Source organism: Pleurodeles waltl, chromosome 9 (assembly GCF_031143425.1).
Source record: "Pleurodeles waltl isolate 20211129_DDA chromosome 9, aPleWal1.hap1.20221129, whole genome shotgun sequence".
NCBI lineage: Eukaryota > Metazoa > Chordata > Amphibia > Caudata > Salamandridae > Pleurodeles > Pleurodeles waltl.
In genome coordinates, this window is record NC_090448.1 from 960,089,094 (window position 1) to 960,101,328 (window position 12,235).

General features: G+C 54.2%; 1 protein-coding gene across 1 annotated transcript in view; it reads right to left on the reverse strand.

Annotated features, from left to right (window-relative positions):
• LOC138259764 (uncharacterized) overlaps window positions 1–12,235 on the reverse strand; it is a 607,309-nt gene that overhangs the window by 426,397 nt on the left and 168,677 nt on the right. Inside the window, exon 3 of the mRNA XM_069207649.1 lies at window positions 2,615–2,668. Within this exon, the coding sequence (XP_069063750.1) occupies window positions 2,615–2,668 (54 nt within the window). The remainder of the gene's footprint in view (window positions 1–2,614; window positions 2,669–12,235) is intronic.

Here is a 12,235-nt window from a genome sequence, read left to right on the forward strand (position 1 = left end):
GTGGCACAGAGAGCAGTGGTATACAGTAGAGTGGTGCAGAGTACAATGTAGTGGCGCAGTGCAGAGTGGAGTGACACAGGGCAAGGTGGAGTGGGGCAAGGCAGATTGTTGTAGGGTGCAGTGGTGCAGAGTGCAGTGGTGCAGAACAGAGCAAAGTGCTTTAGAGTGGAATGGCGTAGAGTGCTGTGATGAGAACTGGCATACAGTGTAGTGGTGTACAGTGCATTGGCGTCAAACTGCAGAGTGGCCGAGAGTGCAATGGTACAGGGTAGAGTGCAGTGACAGTGTGGAATTGTGCAGTGTGGAGTGGTGCAGAGTGGAGTGGTGTGGACTGGAGTGGTGCAGAGTGGGGTTGGATAAAATGGAGTATTCAAGGTGTGGTAGCGCACCGCTCTTACAGACAACACACCTGCATTTGAAATTGCCATTATATTTGCACAGACATACAGTTTTACTGGTAAAAGTATAAAGCGCACAAACGATAAAGTGTGGAAATGTCATTACCTAGTGTATTGATTTGTTTTGATCAAATTAAAAAGTGTGTTTCATTTCTGCTTTACTAAATCTGATATATCATGAAATATCTGCAAGTCATTTACAAACATTTACAATTTGTTGTGCCCTAAAAAAATTGCATGTACAGTCGTCTTCCAGCACACCCTCAGTAGCCAAAATGAATTTTACATAAATCCTCTCACTTTAAAGACAGAGGAAGAAAAATAAACATCAATCTCCCTCAGAAGACGGAGCCTGACAATTGACTTCTGTCTTTGAAAGCCCAGCAAATGTGACAAAATAAGAACAAGATCTAACGGCCTGTTTACAGACAGCTAGATGTGGAAGAATACGGTAAATACAGTATGGGCCACATAAGGGACAAACTCAAGCTGGACAGCCTAAAACAAACAAAGCCAGCAAATGGAAAGCAAGTAAGTATGAGTTACAAACCACAAAACCCATGGTAACCAATAGGCAGAATGCCTTACCAGGGTCACTTTCTGAATATCCCAAAGATGTTGGAATCAAACCAGACAGCTGCACTGTCTGGTAGGCTTCAACGTAAAAAGACATTTGCAAAGCAATAATGTCTGGGCTTTACTGGTTTACACAATAAGGACAGACCAATGTAAGAAATCAAAACTGGTCTATAATGAAGGCTTCCCTTGTCCTCATTACAGGCCTGCTTTACTTCCAATGTGAAAGGAAGGTTGGATGGCAAAGAAGACTTCAATAGAGTCATTCCGTTGTTTCTATAGCATAGCAAGACACTAAGAACCACAATGAAGGGTCCCCTGCAACCCAAGCTTCATTTCTCACAGAAATATATAAAAAAAAATAAGTTGTGAGTGAGAGGAAACTCATTAATAAAAGCTCATTTGATGTCCACGTAAAAAAGATCAAAAACATATCTGGTACTGGAGGCACTGAAGATCTGTTGCTGGGAATGAAGGGGAGAGGGGACGAGGAAATTAGGAGCAACATAGGAAAGAATGAGGTGCAGGAGGGAAGACCAAAAAGGTGGCGGGGCAAAGGGAGTAAGGAGAGAGACAGTGGAAAACTAAGGAAACAGAGTGGGTGGCTGGTGGAAGAAATTAAGAGCAACAAACATAGAAAAGAGTGGGATGCAAGGGAACCAGGAGGAGTGTACACAAGAGGGTAATGCCATAGGCCACAAGTGTGCATCAGGTAGCCGACAGAAATGCCTGTAGTGGTAAAATAAGCCCTAATGTAATTCAATACAAGCCCTCAGTTGGAAAATACACGTTATATACTAACGGTCAATAGCATCAGCTGAGAGAAAAGTTATCTGGGCTGAGCGCTATATGGAAGATACGGTCTAAAACCAATAGCTGAAAGAATGGGGTCAAAGACAAGAACATTATTGATCTGGGTGGACCCAAAGCCCACTCTAACTATATTAAAGACAACAGATCTACTTGCCAGCTGTGCTGGAAAACCCCAGATCCAAAAATAGCATTTAAAAGCAGAATGTTAATAGGTGTAAGAAGTTGGTGCAGGTGTCTGAGAAATGAAGCCAAAATTATCACAGGCATGACAGAAGTTGAACTGCCATATGTCCAGACTTGGTACTGCAAAGTCGAACGTCATAAGAAGGGAGCAGACTACTTCCCATATCCTCTTAATCCCCAATATCCTAATTGCAATACTACAGAAATGTTTTATAATAGAATTTGGTGCAATTAAATTAAGTTTATATACAATGTTTTAAAGGCACAAGGAAATGCATTACAGGCTTCAAGGTAAAAAGATGATGCTTACTGTTTTGGATAGAAGTTCCTAAACCTGCACACGTACACAGAGTACTCTGGCTTTCTGATTATCTATCTGGAGGATCGCTGAATCATTGATCAGCTGACAATCAGGACAACATTTCGGACTTTTCTACTCTAGGTCAAGATATCAGAAGAAGTATATGTCATGTGTGGATAAATTGTAATAACAATAGATTGGTTTGTACAATCCTGTAATACCACAATTAACTAGCATATGCAAGGCCGTTTAACAAACAGCAATCAAATACATAGACGTGAGAATGTTCACTGCAAAGGTGTTTCAGACAACACAGACGTAAATGATACAGAAATATAAATACCTCATTGTTTATGTCGGATTCAGACTCTGTGCTGGAATCAACCGTGCATTTTCGCTTCAAAAGAAGAAAAAAATGCCGTTAATGTTAAAATCAAGAGGAAGATCAGATACATGAAGGAAAATAGAAGCTTGATAAAGAACAAATATTAAAGCATTAACAATCATTTTATTAACAATTGTAATAATTTCCATTTTTACTTACTTTGCGAAATATCAGAAATTACACAAACATGCATGCCACAACGCCGTCCCTTCTAAAATATGAGGCAAATTAAGGGGGTGATTCTAACCCTGGCGGTCGGTGTTAAAGCGGCGGCCAACCCGCCAACAGGCTGGCGGTAAAAAAATATGGGATTCTGACCCTGGCGGGAACCGCCAACACAGACAGCCACTTTAACACTCCGACCGCCACGGCGGTACAAACAAACAGCGCGGCGGTCACCGCCAACAGCCAGGCGGCAGCCAATGTACCGCCCACACTATTCCAACTCACCAATCCGCCACCTTTTCCGGGGCGGGAGCACCGCCGATAAAAACACGGCGGAAACAGACTACGGACGGGAAAACGCTCACCACTACGCACTCCAGGAGGAAGGAGGACAGCATGGAACCCGAATTAAACATCCTACCTGCTCTCGTCTACCTTCTCATCTACCACGAGTACGAAGTCCGGCGCAGACGACAACGGTGAGTACTGCACCTACGACACACGGGAGGGGGAGGACGAAAGGTTACGGGCACACACATATGCGCCCCCCCAACTATGTACACACCAATGCAGAGCAACAAGTCACAGTGACACCACCCAAACACCCCTGAAAAATGCTAGGACATAATCCAATTTGGAATAAATATTTATGTACCAAAAAGCTCCAGAAAATTATCGTACAACCATGAAAGATATTCACAAGAAAACTAATGACATACACATCAGTGTATAACTGAAGTACCAAGTCCTGCACATCCTACGAATTCATCATGTCCGTGGGCAAAAGTCTTGAGAAATAAGGGCAAAGCCCACACAGGAGACCTGAGTCCTTTGGAGAGAACACTGCAGGGGCATCAGATGTAAAAACTACAGGCACCTCAGGGGGAAGGGAAGGGGGGGGCACCACAGCCACATGAGTCCACGACGCCAGATCCACGAGGAGCCACCATGCCCACTGTACCATCCTGGGGAGTGCAAAGCCACAGTCTCCCAATGTCTCTACAGTGGGTGGGCTGCCCACTGTACCATCCTGGGGAGTGCAAAGCCACAGTCCATCAGGTGGATGACAGTCTCCACTGGTCAAGGAGGAGGCATGGTGGGCACAGTGAACCATAAACAGTGATTTCGACAGCGGTGCCCAGCGGAGCAGTGCATGACAGGAAGGGCCCAGCGGAGCGGTGCTTGAGAAGAAGGGCCCAGCGGAGCGGTGCTTGAGATGAAGGGCCCAGCGGAGCGGTGCTTGAGATGAAGGGCCCAGCGGAGCGGTGCTTGAGATGAAGGGCCCAGCGGAGCGGTGCTTGAGATGAAGGGCCCAGCGGAGCGGTGCTTGAGACGGCGGTGCCCAGCGGAGCGGTGCATGACAGGAAGGGCCCAGCGGAGCGGTGCTTGAGATGAAGGGCCCAGCGGAGCGGTGCTTGAGATGAAGGGCCCAGCGGAGCGGTGCTTGAGATGAAGGGCCCAGCGGAGCGGTGCTTGAGACGGCAGTGCCCAGCGGTGCGGTGCATGACAGGAAGGGCCCAGCGGAGCGGTGCTTGAGAAGAAGGGCCCAGCGGAGCGGTGCTTGAGATGAAGGGCCCAGCGGAGCGGTGCTTGAGACGGCGGTGGCCAGCGGAGCGGTGCATGACAGGAAGGGCCCAGCGGAGCGGTGCTTGAGAAGAAGGGCCCAGCGGAGCGGTGCTTGAGATGGCGGGGCCCTGTTCAGCGGTGCCTATCTCCACAGCGGGGCCATGTTCAGCGGTGCTCTTCTGCACCGCGGGCCCTGTTCAGCGGTGCTCTTCTGCACCGCGGGCCCTGTTCAGCGGTGCCTATCTCCACGGCGGGGCCATGTTCAGCGGTGCTCTTCTGCACCGCGGGCCCTGTTCAGCGGTGCTCTTCTGCACCGCGGGCCCTGTTCAGCGGTGCCTATCTCCACGGCGGGGCCATGTTCAGCGGTGCTCTTCTGCACCGCGGGCCCTGTTCAGCGGTGCCTATCTCCACGGCGGGGCCATGTTCAGCGGTGCCTATCTCCACGGCGGGGCCATGTTCAGCGGTGCTCTTCTGCACCGCGGGCCCTGTTCAGCGGTGCTCTTCTGCACCGCGGGCCCTGTTCAGCGGTGCCTATCTCCACGGCGGGGCCCTGTTCAGCGGTGCTCTTCTGCCCCGCGGGCCCTGTTCAGCGTTGCCTATCTCCACGGCGGGGCCCTGTTCAGCGGTGCTCTTCTGCCCCGCGGGCCCTGTTCAGCGGTGCCTATCTCCACGGCGGGGCCATGTTCAGCGGTGCTCTTCTGCACCGCGGGCCCTGTTCAGCGGTGCCTATCTCCACGGCGGGGCCATGTTCAGCGGTGCTCTTCTGCACCGCGGGCCCTGTTCAGCTGTGCCTATCTCCACGGCGGGGCCATGTTCAGCGGTGCTCTTCTGCACCGCGGGCCCTGTTCAGCGGTGCCTATCTCCACGGCGGGGCCCTGTTCAGCGGTGCTCTTCTGCACCGCCGGCCCTGTTCAGCGGTGCTCTTCTGCCCCGCGGGCCCTGTTCAGCGGTGCCTATCTCCACGGCGGGGCCCTGTTCAGCGGTGCTCTTCTGCCCCGCGGGCCCTGTTCAGCGGTGCTCTTCTGCCCCGCGGGCCCTGTTCAGCGGTGCCTATCTCCACGGCGGGGCCCTGTTCAGCGGTGCTCTTCTGCCCCGCGGGCCCTGTTCAGCGGTGCTCTTCTGCACCGCGGGCCCGGTTCAGCGGTGCTCATCCAGCAGGTCAAGGGAGCCAGACCTGGCCTGGACTCCCGTCTCAGTCGCCCTCGGACCGTGACGTTTCTGGACCCTTCGGGGACGGACTCCTGGCCTCCTTAGTGTCCTCCTTCCCAGCTGGGATGTGGCATGTGGGGTCCACCTTCTCCGCGCTCCTGCTGCCCTTCCGCTCCTTTGATGGGGCTCTCGGGCCCTTGCCTCCCCTAGATGGTGTGGGTGGTGAAGTGGCCGCATATTGCTCCTTGGGGGCAGCCCTGTCGGTCCTCGCACGGCGGCCCTTGTTTTTGCGGGTCCTCTTGCCGGGGGGGGGGGGGGGGCTGGACGTGTCCTTGCTGCTGATGGATGTGTCACTGCTGGCAAAGGGTGGGCTCCAGAGCCCATGCACAACAGTGACACCCGAAGCTGGGCTGGTGGTGGCTGCGGTGCTCTTGGGACTCTTTGAAGATGGATGGGGGAGCTCATCGGGGGGAAAGAGGTCAAGGTTAGCCAGGAAAAGTTTTTTAGGGCCAAGGTAAAAGGTAGGAGAAGTGGAGGTAGAAGAGGTGGTTGTAGGAGAGTCAGGTGTGCTGTCATTGGGTGAAGGTGCTGGTGCTGTAGGCTGTCGTGAGGTGGATGGCTGTTGGGTGGGTGGCTGCCTGCGTTTGTGTGTCTTGGAAGAGGGGGTGACAGACACAGTGGGAGAGGACACAGGGGACGTGTAAATGGCAGTGGGGGTGGTGACTGCACGAGTGTGGACTGTACTGGAGGGTGAGGTGGTGATGGAAGCACTGGCTGATGTTGGGGTGCATGCAGGTGTGAGTGTAGACGTCACAGGGAGGGAGGAGGGAGACGAGGAGGAGGGGGATACAGGGGTGGCAGTGGCTGTTGGCATGTCTGCATCTGGGTGTTGCTTGGGTGAGTGTTTGTGGGATCTGTGGTGCTTGTGTTTGGATGAGCTGCTCTTGGGTGTTGAGGTGTGTGCAGGCTGGTCTGATGGTGTGGATGGGATAGGCTGAGGGACAGGAGACAGAGAAAGGCTGGAGGCAGTAAGAAGAGGGAGGCTGGAAACAGAGACAATGGCTGCCGTCAGTGCTGAGGCCAGAGCAGTGAACGCTCGTTGATGGGCAGCCTGACCCGAATGAATGCCCTCCAGGTACGCATTGCTCTGTTGCACCTCCCTTTGCACACCCTGGATGGCATTCAAAAGGGTCGTCTGCCCAACAATGAGCGTCCTTACCAGGTCAATGAGCTCCGCACTGAGGGCAGCAGGGGCAACAGGGGCAGGGGCTGAGGTGCCTGGGGCGAAGGAGACGCGCGCCTTCCTGGGCAAACCGGCACGGAGCGAAGACTGAGGGGCTGCTGGGAGGGCGGGGCTGGTGCGCTGGGTGGCGGCTGTACCTGTAGAGGCGGGGGGCACGGATGTTGCCGCCACCGCTAGGGAGCTCCCGTCCGAGGACGTGTCGCTTTCGCTGCTCTCACCAGCGGTCCCCGTCGTGGTGCTCCCCTCGCCCTCCGGATCACTGGTGCCCTCGGTGTCTGTTCCTGGGCCCACCGGGGCCTTGTGTCCTGCAGCTACCTCGTGCTCCGATGCCAAATCTCCTCCGCCTGATGATGCTAATGCACACATGCACAAGAAGATGAAGAGAAAGGGTGGGGGGAGAAAAAAGAAGACCAGGTTGAGGGCATGCAATGTCAACACCGTTGGCGGAGAGGACAGACACAGGAGCCTAATGCACTAAGCCGCGCATTCGGGGTACACTACTCAGTACTACTGACTAGGACAACAGGCCAAGAGACGTCAAACGCGCACATGGGAGATGCAGGACCTTCAATGGCTGTACTTGTCACCCTACCGAGGTGGGGGCCGGGGGCACAGGGCCATGCCTAAGGGAGAGGACTACACTACAGAAAGCGCCCTGGCCTAATGTCACCCACAGCCCTCCTCCCCCACCCAGACGCCTCCACTGCGCAGAAAGATAGGAGAATGTGCTGATACTCACCCCCTTGTGTCTGCTGTGATGTCTTAAAGCGCCCATCCAATTCTGGGTAAGCCACCGCCAGGATCCGGGACATCAGGGGGGTCATGGTGCGACTGGCACCCCTCCTAGGTTGGGAGGCCATCCCCAGCAGTGTTTCTGCGGTCTTCCTTGTTCCGCGGCGGATGTCCTCCCACCTCTTGCGGCAGTGGATGCCCCGTCTGTTGTGGACCCCCAAGTTCCGAACTTCCTTGGCGATGGCACGCCAAATCTCGATCTTCTGATGGGCGCTGACCTATTTGACATGTACAGGGTGGAAAGGAGGAATTCATCAATGACCTGCATGTTAGATGTGATTGGCCCCCCCCACCAACTTTGCCATATGGCACATGCTCTCATGTGTCGGGCGTTGCACTCCTCATTCGCCCCCCACCCCACCAACTTACATCCACCCCAATCCACACAGGCATAGCCCATTCCATGTGCACCCGGTGTACTCACTTGTTGGTCTGGAGGACCGTAGAGTACCGCATACTGGGGGAGGACCCCATCCACGAGCTTCTCCAACTCATCAGACGTGAAGGCAGGGGCCCTTTCCCCAGTCGCAGCAGCCATTGTATCTTCCAGACCGAGGTCACAGCAGCACTTGCAGTATAGGTCCTCTCCTGTGGATGATCAGGTCTCGAGTGATTAAGCATATAGAAAATGGCGGTCACGCCCGCGGCGGTGCGTACCGCGACCGCCGGCGCACTTCGTCATTGGCTCCTGAAACCCATAGGCTTCAATGTTAACCAATGCGGCTTTGCGCCGCGGTCTTCGACCGCCTACCGCCATGGTTTGCCCCGCCAGCGCATTGACCTCACATCCCATTGTCCCACTTCACAGGTCAGGCAGCCGCCATTTCAAGGGCCTACATGGCTTAATTTTGACTGCGACACACAGGCCTAGGCCTTGCATTGCCACACATACACGCCTTTCAACCCATTGCCATTCTTTAACTGTGCAAGCTGTCTGTACGTACCTGTGGTTTGGCTGACTCTGTGCTCCATGTTGTCCTTCCTAGGCACCGTCCGCTGGGACTTGGGATGAGAAGGAGGAATCCTCGCGTGTACCGACCGCTGGTGGACCTGTCGACAATGGAAGAACGCCACATCATACTACGATACCGACTTGACCGAGCCACTATCCATGAACTGTGTGCCCAGCTGGAGCCAGCCCTGATGTCCCCCATCCGCCAACCCACAGGGATTCCCCCTCTGGTGCAGGTTTTGTCAGTCCTCCATTTTTTGGCAAGTGGGTCATTCCAGACCACAGTGGCCATGTCATCTGGAATGTCTCAGCCTATGTTTTCAAAGATTTTGAGTAGAGTGTTGTCTGCCCTGATGAAACTCATGCGGAGCTACATCATTTTCCCAGAGGAGGGTGACTTGCCTACAGTGAAGGGTGATTTCTATGCCCTTGGACATATCCCCAACATCATTGGTGCCATTGATGGGACCCATGTGGCTTTGGTACCCCCAAAAGACGATGAGCAGGTGTACCGAAACAGAAAAAGTTATCATTCGATGAATGTCCAGGTGGTCTGTTTGGCTGACCAGTACATCTCCCATGTAAATGCCAAGTTCCCAGGGTCAGTGCATGACGCGTATGTGATGCGAAATAGCAGCATCCCCTATGTGATGGAGCAGCTACAGAGACAACGTGTGTGGCTAATAGGTGACTCTGGTTACCCCAACCTGCCTTGGCTACTGACCCCAGTAAGGAATCCCCGGACCAGGGCAGAGGAACGGTACAATGAGGCCCATGGGCGAACTAGGAGGATCATCGAAAGGACCTTTGGCCTCCTGAAGGCCAGGTTTAGGTGCCTGCATATGACTGGGGGATCCCTGATGTACTCACCAAAGAAGGTGTGCCACATCATCGTGGCCTGCTGTATGCTTCACAATCTGGCATTGCGACGTCAGGTCCCTTTCCTGCAGGAGGATGGTGCAGATGGTGGTGTTGAAGTAGCTGTGGAGCCTGCGGAGAGTGAAGAGGAGGAAGACTCAGAGGACGACACAGACAACAGGGACAGAGTAATAGCACAGTATTTCCAGTAGCACACAGGTAATGATCACCCATGCCATTTTACATTTCCTGAAAGCCTCCTGCATCTCAACTTTGTCGGTTTCCCCCCAGACCTATGGACATGATGTTTGAATTTCCCTTCCCTTTTCTGTGCTGTATGAGCCACTGCGTGACCTCGGCTTGGTTGGCCCATGGACTAATGCTAAGTTACCTCGGTATGTGTAATTCACAATGTTCACAATACGTAATTGATATGTAATGTGTCATACATTTGTAAATAAGACAGCCAGAGTCCTGATTGATTTCAGTGCAATGTGTGATTTATTATTAGTGCATAGATATTGGTACATGATGGTGAAACAGTGATGGGTGGGGGTGGAGTAATGTCCATGGCGGAGTCCAGTTCTCAGTCTCACAGGTGCATTGTCCATACGCCTGTGGCAGGATGGAGCAGGGGCAGTTCAAGGTTTGACAGGGTGGCCATGTGGGACAGTGGGAGGACTTCAGGGGGTATGTGATGCTGGCGGGGGACTTGACATCCTACTCTGTCGGTTTTTTTGATCTCAGGCTCCTTTTGCGGGGCGGTTGTTGTTCAGCAGGAGGTGGGGTTCTGGGGGGCTGTCGTTGTGGTGGGGCCTCCTGTCCACTAGCGCCGGCGGAGGTGGTAGGCTGTTCCTGTTCCTGGGTAGTGACAGGGGCCCGGTGTGATGCCACATGGTCCCGAAACGTGTCCTCTATGCGGTTCAGGGCCTGGACTATGCTCCCCATAGCGGTTGAGATGTTGGTTAGTTGGTCGCTGAACCCCATGTAGCGTTGCTCCTGCTGTGCCTGGATCTCCTGGAACCTGGCCAGTACCGTCGCCATCGTCTCTTGTGAGTGGTGGTAGGCAGCCATGATGGTGGTGAGGGCCTCTTGGAGAGTGGGTTCCCTGGGCCTCTCCTCCCCCCCCTGTCGCACAGCAGCCCTCCGAGTTGCCCTGTTTCCCTGGGCCTCTGTCCCCTGGACGGTGTGCCCACTCCCACTGCCCCCAGGTCCCTGTTGTTGGGTTGGTGGGTTACCCTGGGGGCCCTGTAGTGGTAGACACACCGCTGCTTGACCTGTCCTAGAGACAGAGGCATGGGCCCGCTGGGTGGGAGCTGTGCGGTTGTTCCCAGATGGGGTTGGGTCTGCAGTGGCCTGTGTCTGGGTGAGGGGAACCGACTGCCCAGAGGTCCCCGATGGTCCGGGCTGGTCGTCAGGTTCCAGGTCGACAGAGCTGCTGTCATCACTAGTGGCCTGTTCCGGGGGTGGGATGGACATTTCTGGTCCCTCCTGACCGGTGTGTTGTCGTTCGGGTCCTGCATGGGGTAAGAGGGTATGGTTATTGTTTCTGTGTGTGCATTAGCTTGCGTTTTATAGGTGCCCTTGTCCCCCAGTGCTGGCATTCCCTTGGGGGAGGTGTTGTGAGGGTGTTTTGTGGGGGGGGGTGATGGGTATGTGCAGTGGTCATGCTTAGGTGATGGGTGTCCATAGTTTGGGGGTGGCATGCAGGGGTTGGTGTTGTGTGGGTTGTGCTGGGGAGACATTCTCAGGGAGGATGTGTGCTGGGGGGTTGGGGGTGAGGGTGGGGGTTAGCATGCTGGGGGTGGGGTGAAGTGGTTGGCCTTGTACTTACCAGAGTCCATTCCTCCGTGTACTCCAGCGAGGCCATCAGGATGCAGGATGTTGAGTACCTCCTGCTCCCATGTTGTGAATTCGGGTGGAGTGGGTGGGGGTCCCCCGCCAGTCTTCTGCACTGCGATGTTGTGTCGCGAGACCATCGAGCGCACCTTCCCCCGTAGGTCGTTCCATCGTTTGCGGATGTCCTCTCTATTTCTGGGATGCTGTCCCACCGCGTTGACCCTGTCCACGATCCGCTGCCAGAGCTCCGCCTTCCTCGCTATGGTGGTGTGCTGGACCTGTGAGCCGAAGAGCTGGGGTTCCACTCTTATGATCTCCTCCACCATGACCCAGAGTTCTTGGTCCGAAAAGCGTGGGTGCCTTTGTGGTGCCATGGGGTGGGGTGTATGAGGTGTGGGGTGGTGTATGTGATGACGTGTGTGTTGGTGTGTGGTGCTTTGTGCTTCTATGTGGTGTGTGTGATGTTGCGGTGTGCCTCTGTGTGTCTGGCTATCTATTCTCTGATGTGTGTCTCTCTCTCCTTCGTCTCTGGTTTTTGTTGGTAGGGGTTTGTGGGTGATGTGGGTGTGTGTTTTATATGGTATTGGATGTGTGGGAGTGGTGTGTGTATGTGTTTCAGGTGTGTGCCTTTCAAATTGTCCAATGTGGTAGGGGTTTGTAAAGGTGTGTGTATTTTGACCGCGGCGGGGTCTACCGCCAATGGAATACCGCGGTTGAATGACCACCGCTCGGATTTGCGGGTCATAATGGGATGGGCGTATTTCTGTTGGCGTGGCGGTGGAGGTTTGGTCTTCTCCAGTTTACCGCTGGCCGCTGATGTGGCGGACTGCAGTGGAGGGCGGATTTTCGGAGGTTTTGCAGTTGTGGGTCAGAATGTCCGTGGCGGCTGACCGCGGCCGTATTGTGGCGGCCTTCTGACCGGCGGTAAGCGGCTTTTACCGCCGAGGTCAGAATGACCCCCTAACTCTCTTAGCAAATATTACCCGCTCTCCCCTGAGATTACAACAATGGACTA